Source organism: Meleagris gallopavo, chromosome 13, assembly GCF_000146605.3.
Source record: "Meleagris gallopavo isolate NT-WF06-2002-E0010 breed Aviagen turkey brand Nicholas breeding stock chromosome 13, Turkey_5.1, whole genome shotgun sequence".
Taxonomy (NCBI): Eukaryota; Metazoa; Chordata; class Aves; order Galliformes; family Phasianidae; genus Meleagris; species Meleagris gallopavo.
The window spans coordinates 16,167,379-16,192,681 of NC_015023.2; the positions used below are offsets into that span (position 1 = coordinate 16,167,379).

Here is a 25,303-nt window from a genome sequence, read left to right on the forward strand (position 1 = left end):
AAGCTCATCACCACTGAACACCCGTGGCAGAGAGCAGGGCTGGGCAGCAGCTCTGCCTGCAAGCTGCTTGAAGGGAGAATGAGTGTAACCCCGCTTATATGGGGCTGCTGCTGCCTCCTCCTCCTCTTCTTGCCGGGTGTTGTGTTACAGCCTTTGGGAGGACGGTCCTAATTTTCCTCGCCCCAATGAGTGTCTCCCAACAGCGGTGCGGTGCGAAGCGACACTCCTCTACTCCTTGCTCCTGCCTTCCTTTTTTTCTTTCTTTTCTTTTTTTTTTCCTCTTCCTAATTTTTTTTCCCCTTCTGTTTTACAGGCCGATTGCCAAACGGGATGATCCAGAGTTGTGTCCTCTTTGCCTGGAGAGCATAAATACCACTGGGGAGCTCTGCGAGACCGCAGTTGGTGCTCGCTGCTGAGCCGAGACCTCGCGTCCCCGCACCTCCCCGGGCTCCCTGCATCCTTTCCCCCTCCTCGCTGAAATATTGCGGCTATATAATTTATTTCCCACCAGCAAGCTTGGAGGAGCAACTGCTTCCCGAGAAGCGCTCGGCGAGGTGAGTGCATGCATCTGAATTGTGTTTTGGGGTGGGTGTGGGGTGCGAGGAGGGTCTTTGTGCAGTCGAGGTGGCACAGTGTGAGTAATTTCTCCATAAAGCCGTACATCTGAGCGTGTGATTTGCAAAGGGTGATGAAGGACTGATGTGCATTTATCTCTAGTGAATGGGAAGGGCTCGTGTGGAGGGGAAACTGACCAACATAAGGGATGCTGCGGTAATTGGCTGCCCATAGGCACATCCATTCTGTTCCAGGGAGCTGGAGTTGGTGTGGCTCTGAAGTCCCATCTAGAAGGAATTTCACGGTGTTGTCACATGGTGCGTCTGTTCCTAGTGGGTTTTTCATGTGGTTTTGCATAGAATCTCACCCACTTGGGCTGCATGGGAGTGGACTGCAGTGGCAGAACCAGATGTTTCCATGTGGCCTTGAGGATGCTGAATCCAAGGAACTTGTCATTCCCTTTTTCTTTTGAAGCTGGGGCCGTTCTGTAAAGCATTAAATGTGTGCATCTCAGTTCCTGCATGAAGTGCTTTAGGAGTTGAACTTATGGGTCCCTTCCAACCGAGGTTATTCTATGATTCCATTGTGTGGCTTTCTCACTTGAGTTCTTTGTACAGGGATCAGTTTGTCCCCAGACAGATCCCCCACTGCTTTGCTGCTTTTGGTGCTAGCACGTGTGTTTCCCCGCAGCATCAGCCTGTCCCACACATCGCTCCCAGCTCTCGGGATGCTTTGACTGCATGTGTTTCCCATATGGAGGAGCAGAATCCACTTGTATGCCCCCCAGGAGGCAGCTGAAGATCAATAGCTGTGTGAGGGTGAAGCAAGGACGTAATGAAAGGCAGAAGGCAGCACTCCTGCCAGCCCCCAGCTCCTCTGTTCCCTGTGACATGCAGCTCCAGCTCTGAGCTGGGGAAATAGCTTTCTATAAATACTCTTTTCCAAAGTCCAGTGCTGCTTTTTCACTTCCTCGGAGCCCAGCAGAAGCTCCTGCTGTCCCAGCTCAGACTTGCCTTGCAAAGTATTTGGGAGCTGCTTTCTGCCGACTCACCCATTTCTGAGCACTCCCAGATGTGTACCTGGCACCAGCATCAGGAGTCTGGTGCAGTTAAAGGGAAGCTGCATAACACTGCTCCTAAAACCTTGAAAATAACAGCAGAGCCTCGCTCAGCTGACTGTCAGCTGAACATTCTCCCCGAAAAATGTCAAATCTCATCCCAAAGGCAATGTGCTTTCCATCTTCCCTAATGAGGAGTTCTTAGTGCAGACTGAAGGCTTTGCCCCAGCACTGAGCTGGCTGAGCTCTGACACATGGCCCAGTGTTTGGTTGCACCTGGGCATGAGGCTGTCGGAGTGGGGGGGGGAGGGGTGTGAGCAGATGGATGTCTGAACTCAATGAAATGTGAGCATCTCTCTGCTGCTTTCAGTTAACCTTTGGCACGGCGGCTCTTTCAGGTTGGATATTAGGAAAAATTTCTTTTCCAAACGACTGGCTGGGCATTGGCACAGGCAGCCAGGGTGTGGTGGAGTCACCATTTCGGGGGTGTTTCAGAATCATGGAGATGTGGCACTGAGGGACGTGGTCAGTGGGCATGGTGGGGTTGGTTGGGATCGGACTTGGGGATCCTAGGGGTCTTTTCAAACCTTTATTATTCCACGATTCTCTTTGCTCCCATCACCTCACCCTTCCCTTGGACGTTCCCTGCTCCTCACCTGCAGCCAAAGCATGTGAATTGGCTTGAACACCCAAAGTGAATAAGACTGCTCAAATGACCCATTTTTAGGAAGGTGCAAAGCAAGATACAGGGAAGAACATCACCAGGAATAATGCACCATTTGTTGCAAAGCTCCTGTCAAACCCAGCCGTGTTGGCTCAGTCCTGGGGCTCTGCGATGAAGCAGCAGCTGGCTCTCCAGGCTGCCCTTTCTGTAAGTTCAGTGTTTGCCTTAGATGGGTGATGGGTACGGGCTCCTGTTCAGCTGAGGGCACCCAGCCAAATGAAGGGGTACAAGAGCAGCATACGTCTGTTCCCTCCTGCTCTACCTACAGGGCAGGCTGCAGGGAAAATCGCCGGTGCTAAATGGCTGCATTGTAAACGGTGGTGGCGGAGCATCTATTTTTAAACTCTTAGGGAAGTGCCTCAAAGTAGGAACTGTTGCTGGGATTTGGGTCAGACAGTCTAGCAAAGCGATGGCTCTGCTGCCCCGCTGTTAGAAAGTCGGGGGAAGGCAGCACTCAAGGCTGGGACAGGAATGAGTTTAAAGCTGGGGTTGCCCCCAGGCCACTAAACGTCCCAGCCTTTAGATGTGCCTGGGGACAAGGAGCATGTGTTGGGCTTGCTGAGCAGGAAACAGCAAGCAGCTGTTACCTAAACTTAGTAAATATATGCCTACGTTGTTCTACCACGGCAAGGGCTTAATGCTCTGCCTGCAGGCAGGCTGACAGAAGCTGGTTTTCATTCTGCCTTATTACAGTCAAAAGCCCTGAACAGGGACTTCTGCTCTTTTGTGTAGACGTCCTGCATATTTTCAGGGCTTCTGGATGGCTGTAGAGTTTTTCCACCTGAGCAAAGCTGCTCTGTTTTGTGGATGCTGTTGGTTCTGGGGATGAGAGGATTTGGAACTGTGTCCAACCTCGTGGAACTGGGCTGAAGCTTTTCTGAAAGATCCTGATGATCTGGGTACATTCTCATCATCTTTGTAGGTGTTATCAAAACCAAATCCTGATGTCAAGGCGGAGATGGGGAAGTTTTCTTCCAAACTTTAGCTTGAAGGAGAGGGGTGCTGTGCTCACGCAGTCTGCACGGGTACTTCTTGCCTCTTGTGGACAATAAGGTTTGGATATTTGGAAAAATTTATTCTCAGAGCAGTGAGGATTGGCACAGACTGCCCAGGGAAGTGGTGCACCATCATCTCTGGAGGCGTTCAGTGTGGAGATGTGGCACTAAGAGACATGGTCAGTGGGCATGGTGGGGATGGGTTGGGGTTGGACTACACGATCTTAGAGATCTTTTCCAGACTAATGATTCCATGATTCTAACTCTGTTCTGGAGGCTCTTAGATCCCCTCCTAAAGAGGCCACAGAGCCATACAGCAGCCCATGTTCTCCTCTCTGAATTGCCTGCAATCTGAACAAAGCCAGCCGAGCCGCGCAAGCTTCATCAGACAGAATGTGGGGAGGGAAGGAGAGGAAGGGAGGAATTATTGGGAAATGGCAGGTGGAGCCTCACAGATCCAGCATCTTGCCAGAAGTGGATGGGAATAAAACACAGCCATCAAACTGAGCAGGTCAGCCCTAGGAACGCCTAATCTCCTGCTCGGGAGATGCTGGGTGCTCCGTCTGCTTTCCTCCACATCATAACTCACCCTCTGGCCATGCTCCCACCTGCAGTAACGCACCACGGCAGCGTCAGCGAGCACCCCGGTGCGTCATTTGTCAGCAGGAACTGTGAGCATTCGGAGTTACGATGACATTTCACATAAACAGCCGTTTGCTCGAGGTCTGGCAGCTGCTCGGCTGCAGCCTATTGGCAGAGCAGGGCCTTCAAATAGCTCCTGCTGCTCTCTGACCTTGGTGATCCGCCTCGCTGGGAATTATGTTTTCCCTTTTATTCAGATCTGTTCTCCTCTTTGACAACTGTTCTCGGGGGAAATAGCTTCAAACATCTCCTTTTTGCGTCTGCAGAGGGTCACAGATGGGCTTTGCTGGGTGCACCCCAGTGCCTTTTGTGGATGAGCGCCCAGCACCGTGCCTGAGTGCTTCCCAAGCAATGCTCCCAACCCCACACCACTGGGGAAATAAACTGAATTCCCATCACCCATGTTGGTGCTCTGTTCCACTGGTCCTTGAGGAAATTGATAACACTTTATGCATCTTTTTCGAGCAAAAATCTGTGTTGTGCGGCTTCTTCAGTGGGGATCGTACCAAGAGCTTCTGTTCACACTGCCTGTTTCTCCCCCACATCCAGATCTGTGCTGAGCCACTGGAGACCCTGAAAGGAAACTCTTCTGCTGCCTTCATTCTAATTCTGCCCGCTGTAGAAGAGCCATGGATCCTGCCCTGCCTTGGATCCTGCCTCTTGGATGTGTCCTGCTCCTGGCAAATGCAGCCCACTGCTTTATCTTGCCCAACTCGAGTCACCTGGAGAGCATTTTGAGCAAATATCAGGATGGGGGAGCTCACTCCAGATCCAAGAGAGCCATTTTGTTTTCAGACCGACAGGAGATATTGATGCTCCACAATAAATTAAGAGGTCAAGTGTATCCATCAGCCTCCAATATGGAATACATGGTGAGTACAGCTTCTGATGCCTAGCTTTATTTCTACTTTTTTTTTTTTTGGTCATACTGCAAGAGGTGCAGAATTTCCTCTGAAGCTAGCTTTTCTCAAGAGGTTTCCTGGTGCTGCTTCATTCCAGAGTGAGCGATGCTTTAGATCATTGGGTTGTTTTGCTTGGAGCAGGCAGCAAATAGGGTCATCTCGTCCATCCGCTGCATATTTTCAGGACTGGTTCCATTATTCATAAACTAACGTCTGGCCCAGCCCTGGACACATCTCCAGTGATGGCAATTCCACAGCTTGCCTCAGCAGGTTCTTCCATTACCTTAATGTCATAAAAGCATGAATTTTTCCCTACTATTTAACCCATGTTTTCCCTGTTAAAGCTTTCATATCGTTGCGACTGGTGTTCTGGGATGGCATGCCCATGACACTGCTGGGGATCAGCTCAGCTCTCAGGACAACAGTGCTTAAAGGATGTGGTCTTTAGGTCCCTTCCAACCCAATCCCTCTGATCGTTCATTTCTGTGATTCCGATTTGGCTCCATCTGCAGAGCTCAGTCCCTGGAAGTTGCTGGCACGGCTCTGGGGAGTTGAGAGGTGGATGGGTCAGCAATATTGGCTTTCTGTAGCTCAAGAAACCAAAATAAAAGTTTGGTCAATGGATTCTCCCACTTCAGAGGGAGAACTTAGAAGTATTGGTATGAAACATGCCTTTACCGTCAACAATTCAGATGAATAGTTTTTTCTCACCTGATGCCAGAGACCCTACTTTGAGCTATTTTAGACAAGCCCTCCAAATACCGTGGGGCCAGAAAATGATGTAGGCAAATAGTTTTTTTTGTGTGTGTGTGCGCCTTTTCCCAATGTGCAAATATAGTTATGACTGAAGCTAGCCTGACTTCAGCCATGTGCTCCTGCTGACAGATTGGATGAGTAATGATTTGTTAAGACCGCGTTTAAAAGGGTAGGAGAAATAGCACTTGTAATGTGAAGTCTCTTGCCAGCTGCGCTGAAATGAATACTGCAAATGGAAAATTCTCCCTGTAGTGACTGTAGGGAAAAGGAAAAGAGGAGAGCGAGCAGAAGGCAGTAGGGAAGGATGATTGTTCTTCAGAGGCTTCTCCTGAGCGGTTGCACCGCTGGTGCTCCATCCCATGTCAGAAATCACATGTCTTTCTAAGAACCGCTGCCTTGTGCCTCTCCTCCTCAGCGGGCGCCCATCCTCCAGCAGGCAGCCCGAAGGATGCTGCCAGAGAAGAGGTGATTTGATTAATTTCCAGAGAGTAAACACGAGGCATGAGAAAGCCAAGTGTGTTTTGGTTGGCTCGGAGGATCTGAGAGGGCTGCAGTTGCGGATTGCACACTGGCCGACTGCTATTTACGCTCGCAGCGCGGTCGCGCTTTTATGTTTGTCTTTGCTCAGTGTGCTTTTCTAGTGGCTTCATGGCCGATTGAGGGCAAATGAAAGGGCCCTATATGCTGCGAAGAAAGAAGCTGGGTATACGACGGTGCTCCTTGGAAAGGCTATAATCAGTCTTTCATGTCACCGTGTTTACCCAACGTTACTTGGAAATGCAGCGTGTATTCTGAATGTGAATTTCACTTTAATCCTTTGTTCTGCGTAGGACATTTCTCATTTGGACTTGTTTAAGAGGATGGTCTGTCTTTAGCACTGTATATAAACTTTTCTCTTTCCCTTTGGAGCCAGTGTGGAGCGTCACAGGAGACGTGCTGCACTAATTTGTGGATAACGAAGTAGAACGTGTTCCTGGCCATCAGTCTCCAAATGCTGCTTTGTGAATGTCCCAGTTCTGTATCTGATGTATTTAAGCGACGAAGGGAGCTAATATAAACCAGGAACAAGACATATTTTTCTACTACTGTGTGAGCTTCAGTCAGAGGAGGTTATTAGTAAGAAGGCAATGCACAGTAAGTCCCATGACTCACCCAGGGATCAAAAGAGTTACTGCATATGCAGATAGGATGAAGGAGGAGTGGAGAAAGAGTTTTGCTGCTGGGTTTGTATAATTAATTAAAAGCCAGCACATGTATTCAGCGTTGGTGGAAACTGAAACACAGACTTTGTCATGGGCCAGGTGTGAGCAGTGTTTATCTTCCCAGTGCAATTGCTCAAACCCTACAGCAGCTCTATGAGCAACACTTCCATTGTGGCTTTGGAGTATGCAAGAGTGGTGGGAAGGAGCCAGGACCATAGCAAACTCCTTGTTAATGAAACCAGAGTAGAAAGAACACAACAGTTCCTAAGACACCCTGACCTTTTCAAATGGCTTTCAGCAGTGATGAAAGGCAGAAATCTTTCCTCTTGTGGAGGCCCAAAGACAGATGGTTAAAACAAAATTGTTCTCAGTACAGACTGCTGGAAGAAAAAGAGTTCCTTGTGTATAAGGTATTCATTCTTCCTCTTAATAGTAGGGTAGAGGCTTTTAATTGCATTATAGGATTATTGCATTATAAGATATGGATGCAATGTATATATTGTACTTGTATGGTGCATACCAGATTTTGAAAGTCAGCTTCAGATCTGCAGGAATAAGAAGGACAATCCACGTACTAAATCACTTGGAATCTTGTGTACCAACAGGCTCTTAGAAACCCCTGCTTGAGAAGTCAGTAATGGGCTGGGTGGGTGTCTTCGAAACAAGGGAGCTGCTTGTGATCAGAGTGGTCTGACAGCAGAAAGCCTCAACAGAAAAGGGGAGAATTCGAATGCAACCTTGTCCCCCAAAGAGTGAGAAAGTGTTTTGCCAGATTGTTCCAGAAGGGGTTTAAAAAAGTGAGTGTAGAACACACAGTGCCTCTGGCTTTGGTATTCTTCATAGATACTGCTTTGAATATTAGCATAAAGAATTCTTGCAAGTGTAGCTGGGAAAGTCTGAAATCTTTTTATTATTATTATTATTTTTTAATGTTTATTGCTCTGAAATTATTCCAGGCTCCTGACCGCATTCACGTCTGAGAAGAAATAGGCAAATAAGAGCTCTAATTTAAATGGGATGGCTTTGTAATCTGACGCCTGCAGAAATGAGCTTCTCTACTCACCAAGCACAAAGCCATGCAAAAACGTAGCTCGCTTCCGATTGCCTGTTGAGTGTCTTTTGTCTAACCTCATCTATTCTATCCATAGGCATCAAAGGAAGATGTAACATATGTTCACATCAATTTCCATTTAATAGCCTATTGCTCATAAAGTCTCTGCGTTAAATTAGGAGACTTGGAATGCCTCCGCCTTTGAGGCTGCAGGGAATAGTGCTCTGCTAGAAAGTCTGAAGTCCCAGTAGCGTGTAACATCTTGGGAGAGTTTCTGTGGCTTGTGTGTTGGATGGGAAGGCGGACTGTGGCCGGCCATTGCCTGTTGCACAAAGTGGGAGACCACAAAAGGCTGTGTGTCTGGGCACAATTGCAATCGTCTGCTCCGAACAGAGGTCTGGAAATGTGGATGCGGTGGGTCGGATCCCGTACACCTTCAAGGAGTTGGAGGGCTGAGATGGAAAATGGTTTCATTCCCACTGTTGGAGTTGCGTCCACACAGGGTTTTGCAGAATTTGCTTGGCCGCTGCTCAGTTCAAAGCCAAGCTGCTGAGCTCAGAGCAGCTTTGGATGTTGCTGGAATTCAGTTTGCTGAGGAGGCTTAATGATAAGCTCTTCTCAGAGGTCTGTGCTGTTAGCTTTGTTCAGTGAGCTCAACTTTACCTTCTGAAGATGGTGTAGACACGCCGAGCTCCAGGAGACAAACAATTTCCTATCATTCCCCATCCCTGTTGGAACTGCCCGAGACTGCTCGATGCTTGCTTAGTATAAACACTCAATATTTTTCAAATGTTAGAGAGCCTAAATGCCTTCCAAGTGGTTTCTGATAGCTCCTTTAATATGGCTGAGATGAGAAGTTGCTTTTCTTATGCAAAAGGTAGGACTGGGAGGGATCAGCTGGTTGCATTGTCTGAAGGGGCTGTAATCTGGCCCTGGAACTGAATGGTCTCTCTTCGTTTTGGTTTTATTTGTAGGAATGTGCAATAATATTTTAACCCCAACGAATTATCCTCCTAGGACTGTTTTGAATAGAGCAGCTGTCAGAGATCACACAATGAATCCAGAGCATTGTCTACTGGATCCAGCAAGTCTGGCCTTTAAAACAAATGCACTCCTGGATAGCAAAGCCAAGGGAGACTGCTTTCATATTTGCTGTTGGATAGCATCTGAGCTCTCGTTTGGCATGTAACTGGGTGATACTCAGTGACGTCTGAGGCCTTTTCTTCAGTGGGAACCTCAGTGGGATTTGTCAATTCTAACCTGATGCCAGTTTTAATGAGGGTGATCCTGGCTTAGAAGTTTTGGGATTTTGCCACCTCTGAGTTCGACTGCGTTCATCGGTCGGCTCAACAGTTACTTGAGGAAGAGGAGATAGGAGCAAGAGGCTCAGCCCCTGGCACAGCAGCTATGTGCTCATCCCTTGCTTAGGGGTGTGGGCTGTGTCTGTAGTGGGGAGCAGGAGCACATACACTGTTGGAGTCCCAGGGGGTAGGAGAGCAAGGAAATGTCCCAGTGTTACGGCCAACAGATGGAAAATCATACACTGAGACACTTTGTGCTGTAAATCTTGCAGATGTCAAATATAAGTGCCATGAGGAAAACACTAGAATGTCTGATTATTTATTTCTGTATTTTTTGACTGGTTAGAAAACCGTGTGCCAAGAATGTCTCGCTGTATTTTAGGGTGGATTGTCTAGATGAGTTCTTGAGGTCTTGCCAGAGCTATTTGTTACGTCGACTTATGCAGAGCACTTCCTAAGGAGCATGTCGTTGAGGAGGAAAAGTAAGAGGCCATGTAGAGTCCTGTGCTTCTGTGGCAGGGAGTTGTCTTTAGAAACACATTCTTAGGTATGAGTACATCATTGAAACGTGCTGACATCGCAAGGCTGGGCACCAGGGATGAGCTGTACTTCAGTCTCACTTTCCCCACTCGTTGCTGCTGGTTGACTCTCTCAATCTAATGCTCTTAAGAGGATGCACTGACCTGTTCTTTTCCCTCTCCTCTTCCTGTAGACCTGGGACGATGAGCTGGAAAGATCAGCCCATGCCTGGGCTCAGCAGTGCATCTGGGACCATGGGCCCAGTGCCCTCATCAGATCCATTGGACAGAACCTGGCAGTTCACTGGGGCAGGTAAGAGCTGGGAAGTTCCTCTCTAATAGCCACTGCTGCTGGTTGAGAACTCATCTAAATCTTTTGATTTTTCTCTTGCCGTATTTTCTATAAATATTTGCTCAGCTCTTAATTTGTCTTTATTGAAACCACTTTGCACATTCGTTTATTTTTTTAATCTCCTGGGGAAGGTTTTGAATCTAGACTTGTTAATCTGGCTGGGAAAGATGAAGTTAAGACTTACAAAGGGATTTGCTTCTTCATCGTATGGTGAAATTTGCTTATTGTTATGCCCCTGTCATTAAGTCTTTATAGGCTAAGCCTACTATGTAAAGCAAACATTTCGTATGTGCATGGAAACTTTAATGGATCAACAAGTTATGCTATTGTAAATCGGATACAACTCGGTTGAAAGTAATGGAAATTTGCTGGTGTGAAATTGGCCTGATATAAAAAATATCAGGCTCGTTTGTATTGGCAGAATTAAATAATGATTGGAAAGTTGAGTGGTTAATCCATTGGAAACAAAATCAAAAGATCAGGCTGTTCTTGGCTCGAGATGGCTATGAGTTATTGATGGTGGTAGATCCAATCTTGCTCCCACTGCAATCTCTGGGAGGAAAAAGAAATCAGTTTTATCTCAGCGCTTTCAGGAACGGGCCTTAACTTGATTGCCTCAATTTCCTCTTTTGTAAAATAGAATTCGGAAAGTATTCACTTAATGACATCACGAGATTTGTGTTTTTAAAACACTTCTAATGAATGATTTTTAATGAAGAGTTGGCTGGAAGAGCAAACTACAGTTGGTAATGATATCATTTGTATTGCTGGCTGCCTGCTTCATGTGAGCTGATGAAAGCAATAAAAAGCGTTTGAAATGCTCTTCTCCTTTGAGACAGAATTTGCAGATTGCTCTGCTCGCTCACTGTGTACATAGCATACAAAATGCCAACGCATTTCTCCAGATAATTTTAACACCATTCACGTTCTCCTGAACAGCACAAGCAACACCAGCCCGGCCTCAGATTGCAAAGCACTGTGCATAGTTTGCACCGAGTACATGCAGCACACGCAGGAGCTTGCTGCATAAAGAAATAGCTGCAATAAGGTGGGGAGCACATGCAGTGCCCCAAGTGCTCTGCACTACCCTTTGGTTTGATGGGAGGGGGAAAAGCTTGCTTCCTGTCAAAGGTCTTACAGTAGGAACTGCTAATGGACATCCAGATTTAGCAAATGGCCTGGTGGTGAAGTTGGTACATGGTGGCTTTCAGGTGAAGCTGTTTTGGCAAACCTTCGCTTCTGTTTACTTTCAAAACACAGCTCTCTGCCAAACGAGAAGTTTTATGTCGTTGGGTGGAAAAGGCAGGAGGACATCTCAGGTCAGCGGTGTTTGAAGGACATGTCAAACCTATAAATAATACAGAAAGTCAGACCGAGCTGTGAATTTTGGGGAAGAAATCATCTTTCACATTTTCACTGAGATTTTTTTTTTTTTTCCACGTTACTGAGTTTTTTTAAGCAACACCTTCTCAATGAGACAAACTTGCCTTAAGAAACCGTAGTATAAAATTCGCAAAGCTTGTGTTAAAAACTGAGATGCTGCCTTGCAATAAGCCAGGAGTGCTGTTGGATGACAGAGGGGCTGGTGAGAACTTGAGGGGTGGGTGTTCTCAGCCATGCCTGTGCTTTGCTCCTCCAGGTATCGCTCTCCTGCTTTCCACGTCCAATCCTGGTATGATGAAGTCAAGGATTACTCGTACCCGTACCCACATGAGTGCAACCCGTGGTGCCCAGATAAATGCACAGGCCCCATGTGCACGCATTACACTCAGGTAAAAGAGATGCGTTTGTATCCATACTCCACATCCCCTCTGCACCCTGTGTCACTGCAACACGTGGCCCGCGTCTTGCTGGTTCTCAATAAGCACGTTGTCCTTGCAGATAGTCTGGGCCACAACAAACAAGATTGGCTGTGCTGTGAACGTCTGCAAGCAGATGAATGTCTGGGGAGAGATCTGGGAGAACGCCGTCTACCTGGTCTGCAATTACTCGCCCAAGTAAGGCGGATGGGCTGGGCCCTGCTGCTTTCCCAGACCCTGCGCTGGAAGGTTACTTAACTAGCCCAGGATCTGGGGAACAGATTTCAGGCAGTCTAGACTGGCGGTTGTGGCTTTAAATTTTTACTTTAGACTGCAGAAAGGAGCTGGTTCAACACTGCTGAGCATTGCCTGGAAAAGTGAAGGAGGGGCCGAGGCCAGGCTGGAGCTTTGATGTTGCTGCCATGGCAAGGAGAGCAGGAGATGGCGAGGTTGGAGTGGAGCGTGCTGCCAGGGGAGGCTCAGCAGCTGGAAGGGATGGGGCTGATTAATGCTGCTGCCCGCCCTTCCAGCAGCAGCCTCTGTGCCCCAGCTACAGAAGGAATAGTAGGGTTGCTTACAGTTTAAAACTTAACCAAAAAAAAAAAAAAGAATGGAGAAATTGCTGTGTGTGGCTCAAAGCCACTGGAAGTCACAGGGCAGAATGATGCTGAGATAAAAGGTGTGTGAGATAGGGCTGGCAGCCAAAGCCAGAGCTCACAGCACAAGCCAGGCAGTGCCCGTGTGTGTGTTGCTGAAACCCCCTCCCTACACTGGCTATCGTTTGGGATTTAGCAACCTGCTCCTCACATGGAATCCCACTGTCTCCTGCAGAATTCCCACTGCAAGCTGCAATGCACTGCACACCATCCTGCTGGATGGAAAAATACTCTTTCTGCCGTTTTTGCTTAATCTCTTCTCTCTGGCATCTGTGTGCATTGTCCTCATCTAGCCTTATAGGTGGAGACGGCTGAAAGAGCAATAACTAAAGGGTTGAGAGCCACAGGCTGAGCTCCAGCTGCATTAACCTCCTCAGCCCCTAATGCTTGCAACAGAGAGGGCCAAGGAGGGCTTTGGTTATTGGGTACTTCCTTGAGAAAATGCAGTAATCTGCTGAGCTAGTCTGCTTACTGAATCACAGTATTCACAGTGGAGTTTAATGCAAAGGTGATATTTTACACTACTCATTTGAGGAAACTCCTAAAATCATCATCTTGAAGGTGAAATGAGGAAGATCGTTTTCCTCACGAGGCTTTGCTGGGCTATTTGGTTGCTCTTTGCTCTGTTCCTCCAGACTGGGATGATGTTTCTGCAGCCTCGAAGGCAAAATTGTTTGCAGGGCTGGGCAAAGAGGAAGGTGCAGTGCTGCTCTGCTTCTCAGACTGTGCAGTTGTGTGGGAGGGGAGGTGTGGATTTCTGCACCTTGCTCTTGGGGATGGTTCCAGATGGAAAATGGAGCAGCTCCTCAATGGTGAGAGTTGTGCTCCTACCTGGCCTGTGCTGCTGCATGGGGGCTGCAGATATTGACGGGAGATTGGTAACTTGGATGGACAGGATTGCTGAAAGCAAGTGTTGGATGGAAAAGGGGGCAAGCTGTCCTTTCCACGCTTATCTATGCGTGGAGAACAGAAACACCCATTTTCCCACACCCTTAGTGTCAGTGGCTGAAGAATGTGGGGCTTGAGGGGCTATCTGATGAGCCTGCATTGCTCCTGTGCTTGCAGAGGCAACTGGATCGGAGAAGCCCCATACAAGAACGGCCGCCCCTGCTCTGAGTGCCCCCCCAGCTACGGGGGTGGTTGCCAGAACAACCTCTGCTACAAAGGTATGTGGGGCTGGGGGTCAGGGTGCTGTGCAGGAGCCAGCTTTCACCTGGAAACGTTTCAATAGGAGCAGTCGTGGCTTTTAATTACCCACCTTCAACAACTAGGCATCGTGGTGTAATGGTAAATCATCAACTGAAAGGCTCTGATTTGCCTGGATTCAATGTGAAAATGTGAGCGATTGCAGGATGGAGGAGCTGCATGGGTTTGGCTTGGAGCTGGGGCAGGGCTTGGGGCTGGCAGGCTGCGGGCAGAAGCGCTCCCATCCTCACAGGGTTTGTTTGGGAAGGGAATGTTCCACCGGCGCTTACTGGAGGCGATGTGGGTGGGCAGATCCTGGCCAGGGACGAGTGATTCCCTTTTCTTTTTTTTTTTTCCCCTACTTTTTTTCCTCACTTTGGTTTTCACGGCTGCAAATCAAACACAGCGATTCGTGTCTCTGGGAGGAGAGGAGGAGCTCTGTTGGAATAGTGGTCGATAGACACGGAGTGAAAAATATTATTGCTGCTGGGAAATCTCCAGTGAAGCAGTGCTGCTCTCAGAGCAAGTGGGATTTTCTGGGGTCATGCATCAAGGGCTTTTTTTTTTTTTTTTTTTGCCATGTGTTTTCCTTCATGAAGAGCTGGGATTTTAGAAGCAGGCAGCTCCCTGCTTGGGAGGCTTGCCCAAAGCAGAGGGTTATTTTTGCTGCATTCATCTCTTTCTACCTGGGGCTGGGGGAAGTCCTTGGGGTGCAGATGGGAACTGGAGTGGGTCACATCAGTGCTGTGTTGAGAGCCTCGTTATCTATTTCTTTGCATCATCCCCTTCCTCACTGATGAGAATGAAAACAGCATAAGGTTTTGCAGAGGAATGGCCAAGTGGAATGAATTCTTCTGGCTTTCCCAAATCCTTCTGCTGGGCTGCAACAGTAGGCAGTTGATTATGCAGTGGGAGGCTGTGAAAGATGGGGGTAGGATGGGGGGTGAGGACTCAGAGGGATGGAGGCACCGTGGACAAACGAACTGGGACTTGGCAGGGGTCATGCAGGAGCTGTGCTTCACTGGAGGACTGTCTGAAGCACCATTCTGATAGAGAAATCTGATTTCCCACTTGATGTGAACACTGCAATTATTTTTCATAATTTCTCTTTTCTAACAAGATTATCGTTACGAAGACCCCTACATCACCGAGACGGATGAGACCAACGAAGTGGAAACCCCACAGCTCGCAGAGCACAAGCCTGTGTGGTTCCATCCTCCAGAGAATGAGCCCAGCAAAACCATCAAGCCCAAGAAAACCACCTCCAACTCCTATATGAGTAAGGCAGTCTCTTGCTTTTGTTCTTTCAGAAGTAAGCAGCAAAACATTGAAAAGCCACCTGCACATCAGTGTGCAATACTCATCTGTTCTTGAAGGATCCCAGAACCATAGAATGGTTGGGTTGGAAGGGACCTCAAAGGCCATCCAGCTCCAACCACCAAATCAGATTGCATGTCAGATTGCACATAGCCCCATCCAACCCAGCCCTGAACACCTTCAAGGATGGAGCATCTAAAGAAAGTATTGATGAACCAAAAGTCTTCATATCAGTAGTCGATCTAGGAGGCATTGGTTTCATTCCTCATTTAAAATTTTATGTATTCAGCATTTACGCTTTTTGCAGTTTTCTGGGGATTTTAGCTGGTTTCCTTTCTATTTCTTGCTTGTAAAGACTTTTTGTGACAGGGGTTGGAACCAGATGATCTTTGAGGTGCCTTCCAACCAACCCAAGCCATTCTATGATTTCTGAAGTGATATGTTCTGTTGGTAGTACTTAGTCGTGTTCAGTTCATCAAAACATTCATTCTGAAAACAAGGTGAGACAAGCAAATGCATCCTTTTGAAGTTTACCCACCAGCATCTGAAGAGTCTGTAATTAAATGGAGAATGAAAAGTAGTGTCTGTAGACTTCAGGCTGTAAATCAAAGCTTTGGCTGTCAAATGTTCCTTTGCTGTTAACACTCCCCAAAACACCTGTCTTAGGTAAATAGATCAAGAGGCACCCACAGCTCCAGGCTGCTTGGTCTGCACTAAGATTTAACCTCGCTGCACCAAAGACCTCTTGGAAAGGTGCATGGTGCCCAAAGCAGGATGTGGTGGTCTCTTTCCTCTTACAACTTACTGTTTTTAATTTGTACTGTGTTTTTTGTTTGTTTGCTTGTTTTTAATTTAAATTTTGTTTTTTTTCCCAGCACAAGTCATTACCTGTGAGACCAAGATGAGAGACAAATGCAGAGGCTCAACATGCAACAGGTAATGTTTTATCGATACCTCTTGGAGCAGCACAGGAAAAAATGGGCTAAAAATGTTGAGGTCCTTGCAAACAAGACATAGCCTATACTACATTTATTTTTGTAACTAAATAGATCTCTTTGAAAAAAGCTTTAATTTTTTTATTTTTATTTTTTTAATATAAAGCCCTCAGCCAAGCCTAGCTGCAAAGTGACTCAGTTTTTTATACAGCCATCATGACCCACAGTTCCAGGTGTCCAAAATCATTTAATAAATGTTGGCAGAGTCACTTCTGAACCTTTCTTGTGCGTTCCACTGCTGTCTAAGCCAGACCAATAATTCATGGCTCGTCCCCTCCCAGGCAGTCGAGAACTTCTGGTTAAGGTTTCTGCAAAGAACGGGACAGTTTATCACTTGGAGAAAAACCAAATCCACAGAATCTAAATATTGGTCGGGTTTTTTAAGGAGGGTGGAGAAACTGTTCTAAAAAGTAGTTATTTTGCAATCTTGTTTTTAAATGGAAGAGTTACGTGAAATGAATGGAATGACTATTAAATAAAATAGAATCAAAGTCTGTTTTTCTTGAATTGTTTTCTCGCCACCCTCAAAGATATATATCTTCACTAGGTATCTGTGCCCAGCTGGCTGCTTGTACAGTAAGGGAAAGATCTTTGGAACATTTTATTATGAGAGTGTAAGTACTTTTAAAAAGCTTATAGATGTAATCTGTGGGAAGTTAGTGGCAATAACAGAAACGGGAAATGCCAATGATTTTGGTGTAATTTGGCTTTTCGTATTCTCCAGTTGTGGTGCTATAATTTGGGTGTTAATAAAGACTATCTGTATCTTCCTTATCTTAGTGATGAAAAAAGAAGCTGTCTGGAAAGGCAAAGTGATTCCAGTCTTGATTCTGTCTTAAATGCCCTTAACAATAAAAGCTGTGGGAAGTGATGGATAGGGAACACTAGGCAGCTCTTCTAAGGGTCTCTTTTTTTAGTGTGGTCAGGCTGAACAGAAACTTCACACTATAAACTCTGAAACAATGAAATATTCTGGACTGATTTGCTGGATCTTGAGCTAGCACTGTTTTCCCACCAAAACTACTTTTGGAGCAAAGGAAGGTTGAATATAAAAGGCTATTTGTGCATTTTATGGTTGCTTTCCCCATTCTCGCCATTGGTGCGTGACTGCTTGTCATATTTTTGCCCTGCAACTTCTGTGATTGCAGATATCCTCCTCCTGCAAGTGGTTTTAGCAGAAATATCTTGAGTTTGAATGTTCTGTTGAGAAAACTGGAAAAATTTCATACTGGTTGTGAATTTCCAGTGCTGCTTTTCTTCTAAATTATATCTAAGTGTACGTTTTTTTACTTAAAAATATTTTGTCATTCAACCAAGCTGTGCTTAAATAATAGTAATAATAGGAAAAGAAGAAGGTTGTGTCAGGAGAGTAAGATTTAACAACCAGATTCCAAAGGGTTGTATCAGGTTATTTTCCACTTGGCGTTTGGTGGTTTTGTTTCTTCATGCTTTGCAGAGCGGTTGGTCAGTGCTGCTCTGTGAATGAGATTTATTTCTTATATTATTTGCTGTGCTCTCCTCAGTCATCAAGCATATGTCGGGCTGCAATTCACTATGGCATCCTGGACAACAAGGGAGGACTGGTTGATATTACAAGGAAGGGGAGGACGCCGGCCTTTGTGAAGTCTACCAGGAACGGTGTGGAATCTTTCAGGTATGATCTTATTAGGGAACAAGTTTTTGTATTTGCTTTCAATACAAGCAAATGTTCAGTTGTCTTGGTTACTCGTATATATTCACAGTGATTCAAGTAAATTTATTTTGTGTATTTTTAATACTTTTCCCCGCTTGTTTTGCAGGAAAAATAAACCTTCCAATGCGTTCATGGTTTCTAAAGTTGCAAGTAAGTATGGAGTTTGTCAAGTTGAGAAGAAATTGTTGTTGCTAGAGTTTTATGAGGTGCTTGAAGATATTATTCATACAGTTCTCTTTTTCATTTTAAGTGATCATGTGAAATGGCCCCATACCACAACTAAACCCCAGAGGGGTGATGATCCCTTTGTGGGCAGTTCCACCATTATATATTTAATATTTCTGTAGGGATCTAAGAGGAAGGAAGGTGCAGAAAATGGTCATAACTGGCCATTTCCAACAGCATTTTCAGGTGATGGATCATGGTCAGATCCAAACATCAGCTGCAGTGTGATGAGCTGTTGATTGTAATGTGATAGAAGATAAGCCTTCCTTATAAGAAAGCCTGAGTCTAGTGTGTGAACACTGTATAAAAACTGGGGGAAAAAAAATAATAAAAAAAGTATTTAATGTAATAAGTGTATGGAATGGCATAATGAATCACAAAATATATATGAAATTGGTTAGTAAGAGTGACCCATCAATATTATGAAAATTTCTTATGATGAATACATAAACAAATACAGTAGAGTTCTACTTTTTAAATGTCCCCAAGTTCTGTATATTTTTGAGTGAATCTCCCTCCTTCAAAGAATCATAATTTTGATTTGGCTACTAAAATCACTAGGCCTAGTGGTTTTACCTCTTTGTATTTATTTCCACAGCACAGACACTGGATTGCTACACCACAGTAGCTGAGCTGTGCCAGTTCAAAAAGCCTGCGACCCACTGCCCAAGGTCAGTGTGTGCCATGAGCAAGTCTGTGTCCCATTGCAACCCACCCTGCTTGGGAGAAGGAGAGGTGGTAGGGGGGAGCAGGGCTGCTGAGATCCCCAAAGAGCCAATGAGAGTGGAGGTTTTTTTGGCCAGATGAGTTAGAAAGGGTCTGGGAGCTATAAGAACTCCACTTTGAAAATACCATGGAAGATGAATCCCTCTTTTACTGTTCTAATGTCCTCTATTTGAAGCTCTACACTAACTACCAAAAGTCATCTGAGGGGAGCCAATAATTAGATTCACTGTTGCCACCTGCAGACCAGATGCAGGCACTTGAAATCTCCCAAGAATGCAGCTTGCTTTCCTGTTGAGCCTTGATATGGAGAATAAATCTGAATAAATTGTTTTCTAGGATTTATTGTCCAGCCCACTGTAAAGACGAGCCATCCTACTGGGCACCGGTGTTTGGCACAAACATTTATGCAGATGTGAGTATGCTCTTTCCTTGACGGCCCTGTGTGATGCGATGTCTGAGGAGGGGTTACTCTGCAACAAAACTTGTCGTGGTTATCACAGTGTGGGCATAGGGTCAATGTGCATGAAGGAAGAAATGGCACCAGAAAAGCTTGGGGATCCCTTCCAGTGTTTGTCAATGACTTCTTCTGGGATTTGATGAGTCATTTAACCTCTCTGTGACTGGGGAGTGATGGATGTGAAATGGTGGTAGTGTTTGTCTCGCTGAAGTGTTTTGAGACCTTCAGATAAATACCATAGGGTATTACATTATATAGGCTTATATTATATACCCTACATACTCAGCCACGGTATGTTGTTGGCAAAAATAGTCCATCTTCCCCCTCCTGTCCTCTTTCTGGGAGCTGAACAGTGTTTTTGAGTAGTCAGAGCACAGCACGGAGCAGTGGAAAGAAAGCATGCAAGTTGGTTTTATTGGTTTGTTTTTCTAAACTCTGATCATGGGGATGAGCAGAGACTTGATGCTAAAACTAGGCAGAGAGTCATTTTCTTGAAATCTCTTAATATTAGGCCTTTAAAAACTGGGTTTCAACATTTTTCCATCTGCGGGTGCTTCGTGTTTTTTTTTTTCCTGCTGAAGATTGCCTTTGGAAACGCCAGCTCTCCCAGGCTGGTGTCTGGCCTCAGGAGTGTGCTTTGGGGCTGATTGTGGGTCCCAGTGAGCTCCTACACTCCCTATGTGGGGTCAACGTGGAGCTGTGCACATTCCTGAGAAATACTTCCTATGGAAATCATACAATAATTTGGGGAAAATGTGTTTTTTTTTTTTATTATTTTACTCAAGCTGCACAAACTATTCTGCTCACATGGAAAACCATTGTACAGCTGCTGCCCTACCCCTCCTTGCATGCTCTGACCTGCAGGAAATGGGAAATAGTTTTCTCTTTCTTTCACTACCTCAGATTACCCCTGAACAGGGCTTGCAATGACAGGGTTTTAGGTGAGGACCAGCATCCAGGCATTTCTTCCTGATCTGTACTGATGCAAAAGGATTAGTGGCCTTCAGTGAAGCCCAAGTTCCATTTCCTACAGTCCCCTTGGGGATACATAAAGTGGGTCATGGACCATGATATGGGAATGGGTAAAAAATAAAAATAAAAAATAAAAAAAAGGAAGAGAAAAACTATTCGGTCATTCCTTAGAGGGCTTGGTTAACCTTTTTTCTGGGCTCCTGTGCTAATAGCGTGCTGTGGGTGTAAAGAGGAAAGGACTTTGGATTTCAGGAGAATGAGTAGAAAAATGGAGAAAATAAGCCAATAGGGGAAAGGAGTTTTGAGGGTGGTGTGAAAAGTGAATTGCAAGAGGGAGGAGGTATGGATACTGATAAATGCTCAGGCTGGAAAGCTGTCCAGAGAAAGAAGCAGGGGGAATTTGGGCAGATTTTTTTGCCACTGAGTGCAGATATAGCAGGATGCTCTCCAGGCGGGGACGCTGTGAGTTTACCCCAGCCCTGGCTGAGATGTAATTAAAGCAGACAGTGAGCTGGGTGGGACAAGTGCTTGTCTCCAGGGCCATGAATGTGCAATCTGGAGTGGCACCTTCATGGCCCTGGGGGAATTGTGCTCCAGTTGAGTCAAATTAAATGAGCTATCTAAAAGAAAATGATGTGTTTTGCACTGTCTCTGATCAGTGCTCTTCCAGGTGCTCTCTGGCCTCTTAGCATCCAGTGCCTGATCCAGTGGTTGGCAACCCTGCCCATGGCAGAGGGGTTGGAACTGGATGACTTTTCAGTTCCCTTCCAACCCAAACCATTCTATGACCATGCATGGTCAACCTCATGGTGAGGTTTCTGAGTTAGAAAAATGGGAGAGAAAGGACAGAAGTGTCTATCAGCATGAGGTTGTGCTGGAGCTGTGTGAACACCTAGGGAGCTTTATCGGGGCTATAAAAGAGCTTTTAATTTCTGCAAGACACTGTCACTGGTCATTCTGCCTGACTCTTGAGTGCAACATCTCCTCATCTCTGCCCAGGAGCCCTATGGATCTGGGAGGGAACACAGCTCCCTGCTCATGCGATAAGGCCCTTTATCCACAACTCTGTGGCAATTAGCTGGAGGAGGATTGATCACTTACATAACAAAGGAGACGTTTATCATTCGTGCTAACCAAGCTGGGTGGCTCAACCCTCTTGAGATAGGAACTTAATGATTAAACCAGTCCCACTAATGAGGAAATTATGGGTGAAGTCACAGTCTCAGTCTCTTGCTAATGGCCCACTATAAAGGAGTATTGTCATTTTATGGTGTTTGCTTCAGAGTCCACTTCAGCGGGAAAAGCTCTCAGAGCATCCCAAGAGACCTGCATGGTGTTGATGCAGACGCAAAGGGGCCACGCCATGGAAAGCCATTGCGTTGTCTGTGCTGTTGTCCGTACTTCTGGCTTTGAGGGGAAAGGCCTTTATTCTCGTAATGACTCATCTTCCAAAAGCTCTGTGTGCAATGCATCAAAGCAAAACTTGGACTGGGATGGAAAAGGACAGTGATCCAACAGAGTGATAAGAGGAGGATTTGGGAAGGCAATAAAAAGTCTTCTGGTCAAAGCTTTGAGCAAGCAGCAGAACAGCAAGTCCTGGAAAAACAGAAGTACATCGTTTAGGATGTCTCCCAGTGGAGAGTGTTGCAAATTGATTCAGGACAGCTTAACTTTATGAGCCAATTTTAGATTTGCAGATTTCCCACTGCATACTTGGGCAAATTTGCAGCATATCTTCTAAACAGAGTGTTCCCTTGCCCATTTATAGAAGTAAAATTGACACTCAAAACTCAGGGAGCTGCCAGGAGATAGGCGATCCAAAGTGATAAATATATAGGGGACAAGGCAAACCTGCCATATATGGCTGCAAGAAGGAATGATCTGTATTGTACATAAGTGATGGGAAGGTTTGCCCTTGGCACTGGTTTTGTGGTAGTTCGGTTTTTAGCCATCAGGGAGTTTATGGGGTTGGGATTTTCACCTGCTGCAGTTCCCTATGCAAGGCTGATTTTTGTTTGTCATTACTCCAGCTTGCTGTATGTAAATCCTTTAGAGAGTTGATAGCCAAGTTTATACTATGCCTAACCCTTCTCTGCTTTTGCTCTTTTTCCTGGATGCTTTGGGAACTTAGTCATCATTTGTTCATGTTTTGTGTTCCTCCTACTCTTCTAACTTTGCACATTGAGGAGAGCAGCGTGATGGAGAAATCTTAATCTTTTCAGAAGTGTTAACATCCCCCTGAGCTCAGCGTTGCCTTGTGGGGCAATGGTTTATCCAACTAGTGGGACACTGGGCTACCCAACTAATGGGGCTATCCAGCTACCCAAAGCCTACACCACTCTGTGGGTGCAGCCATCCTATTTTTCCTGGAAAGAAGGACATGAACTCCCTTGGATAATTTGAGGTCATTTAGCTTAATGCAGGAAGAGTGCCTACTTTTCAAGAGACCTGGTGAATAAGCTGTGCCAAGGTGGCTGGTCAATAGGAAAGAGGTCTCACCACTGTGGTTTCTCTGGTGCAGACAAAAAAGTCACTGGCTGGAAATCTGCCCTTGAGTCAGCTTTGGCCCTGGAGAGTGTCCCAGGCACAGCTTTGCCGCAGGAACAGCTGTTTGTCCTCTGCAGCAGTGCTGGATCTTCTGCATTTGAGACTGGACCCACAAGATCTGGCCCATGACCATCCCTAAGAATGACAGAACTGTTTCATAGCTTTTTGGCTCCGCACTTTCTTATTCTCCTCTTATACGTGATGCTAATGAGGAAGGTAAATTTCCAGATGTAAAATAACAGATTTTTGTAAGTGAAAATGCTGGCATGTTTTTCAGAGCTCCAGTATCTGCAAAAGTGCAGTGCATGCAGGAGTCATTGCAGATGAAGAAGGTGGCTTTGTGGATGTGATGCCCGTAGAAAAGAAGAAAAGTTACGTCGGCTCCTTAAAGAACGGAGTCCAGTCTGAGAGGTGGGACATTTTTCTTTGCACTTTTCTCTTATTCTCACTGGTGCGTTCGATTGTACGTTCAATTTTATGTCAAAGTCAGCAGATAACAGCTAGCAAGGCTGGTGGGGCAGAAACACGGCTTAGGAGCATCACTGTGAATTTCAAGATATCTCAAGCAAATAGAGCGTGTTGTCCTGCCCTCACCTCCCACGAGTGAAAGGCTGTTCTCAGATCAGTGTGAAGGGTGCAAAATACTGTTAAGCAATTTTTTATTTACGGATGCAACACTGTTAATACATTTTGCCATATGTATATATCATTAAGATTCACTCTTGTAATTAGTCCAGCAATTAGTATTGGACGATGCTTAGGAGGTAAATTCTAAAGAAGAAAGTTTCCAAATTTGTTTATCTGAAAGATAAACATGGGTGTTTCTGCAGCATTCAGCCTGGGTAATGCTTTAAGGCTTATTGAGTTTTCCATTGAACTCTGGTTTGTGGGACATGTTAATTAATTTCCTTAATTCTTACCAAAAGAAAGGATGAGTAAATTAACACCTACAGAGATGATCAGGCAGGTTTTGAAGATGGATTTTCTACCCTTGTAATTTTTCAGAGCTTTTTCTGATCTAACCATGGTTTGGGTGAAAAATGGCAATCAATGCCTCCAAAACTCTGCACCTCCAGAGAGATCACAGCAATGCCACTGTAACTCTTTCAGTTCTTTCTCATTTTCTATTTCTGGTTCAGTTTGTGATGCACTTTTTCACACATTTGGTGTGATGGTGCTGATTTCTCTGTCTTTGTAGACATAACTTTTGCTACTGCTGTGGGTTTTGGTCACTACTAGCATGGTTCTGTCTGCTCTGTGTGGTTCCTCTTTTATTAACCATAAGCTCTGAACAAGTTTGATATTTTTATTCTAACAATGAATATCACAAGGTGCTGTGTAGCATCTCAGGAAAGAAAAGCCAAAACAGAAAAGCTAAGACAGGAAAGTGTTAGACATAAAAGATGAGTTTAGCTACCAGGATCAGCATTTCGATCATCAGATCTGCAATCTGGCAGATTTGCTTTCAGCTTGCATTTACATCATAGAAACTACTGTTACAATGAGTTTTCTTCCACCTTTGTCCTTTTTTTGCTTATCCTTTACACTAACAGAGAACTTCTTGCTTGCATGAAAAGCTCTGGCAAAGCTAAGAATAAATTATCCCTCTAGCAATGACACATCATGTGAGCACCAGGTGCTGATTTGAGAGGTGAGGGAAACCAAAGATGGGACCCCTACTCTAGCAGTAGGGATGAGTATGAAGATTTGGAAAGTGTTATTTCCAATCAGCAATAAGGAGCACCTTTGTGCTGTGAAACCCACAGGATGGTGGAATCATTTCAAAGATCAAGGTGAGAACTTGGTACTTCAGAATGTTGGATATAAGATTTGGTAAAGATATGCATCCAAACAGGTAGTGGATAGGGTTGCCTACTTGGCAAGGTCTGCTTTTGTACAAGGGAAGATCTTCTGAGTCTTCACCCTTGTTAGAACATGCACTTTGCAGGAGATAGGACATTTTGCCTTTCTGCTGGGATTGTGCAGCACAGCAGGGCCGGGAACACAAGCAAACCCTTTGCTCAATCTATTGGGGCAACTCTGAAGATGGAAAATGAAAATACAAATTGGTTGTCTCTCTGTTCCCACTGCTGGCACCTGGAGATGGGCCAGAAGAGCCCTGGGAACCTGCCAGCCTACTGCTTTTGGTGAAACGTTTCTCTTTACACACAAACCATAGGCATCGTAATGATCCCCAGATAAAAGCTAGCATTGTAAGACAGCTGTCTTCTTCCCAGCCCCTTTGTTTTGTTTTTTTTTTTCCTGAAAGCATAAACCAAATGTGAACAGATAGATTTCTGCCTCTTCTTTCTCACTCTTTGTCCTTCTCCTGCCCTGCAGCAGCTCCTGCTGGGACTGAATCAGTTTACCTCAAAGAAATTCAGAGGTGACTGCAGGTCTTTTGCACCACAAGTCCTGTAGTTACCACGCCTGTGTTTGGTTCATTGCATTTTCTTTTCTTTTTTCTTTTTTTTTTTCCAGCTTGAGGAGTCCTTCAGATGGAAACGCTTTCCGAATTTTTGCCGTGAAGCAGTAAATTCCTAGGGAAAGGTGCAAGTTTCTTCAGGAGAGTGCTCCATTGATCTCCGGAGACAGGAAAGCTCCTCTGATAGCATCAGCTCTGAACATACCCTCCTTGCCAATCTCTTTCAGGGAATTAGAAAAGGAAAAAAAAAA

At 45.5% G+C, this 25,303-nt stretch overlaps 1 protein-coding gene across 1 annotated transcript; it reads left to right on the forward strand.

Moving 5' to 3' along the window:
* The first annotated feature begins 317 nt into the window (after nucleotides 1–317).
* On the forward strand, nucleotides 318–25,303 carry CRISPLD2 (cysteine rich secretory protein LCCL domain containing 2). Its single transcript, XM_003209858.4, has 15 exons — nucleotides 318–554; nucleotides 4,523–4,845; nucleotides 9,898–10,016; nucleotides 11,695–11,827; nucleotides 11,937–12,052; nucleotides 13,576–13,676; nucleotides 14,816–14,974; nucleotides 15,888–15,948; nucleotides 16,555–16,621; nucleotides 17,531–17,661; nucleotides 17,807–17,850; nucleotides 18,524–18,596; nucleotides 18,988–19,063; nucleotides 22,905–23,038; nucleotides 25,109–25,303. The coding sequence occupies exons 2-15, from the start codon at nucleotides 4,603–4,605 to the stop codon at nucleotides 25,161–25,163; spliced, it is 1,512 nt and encodes a 503-aa protein (XP_003209906.1). The 5' UTR covers nucleotides 318–554; nucleotides 4,523–4,602; the 3' UTR covers nucleotides 25,164–25,303.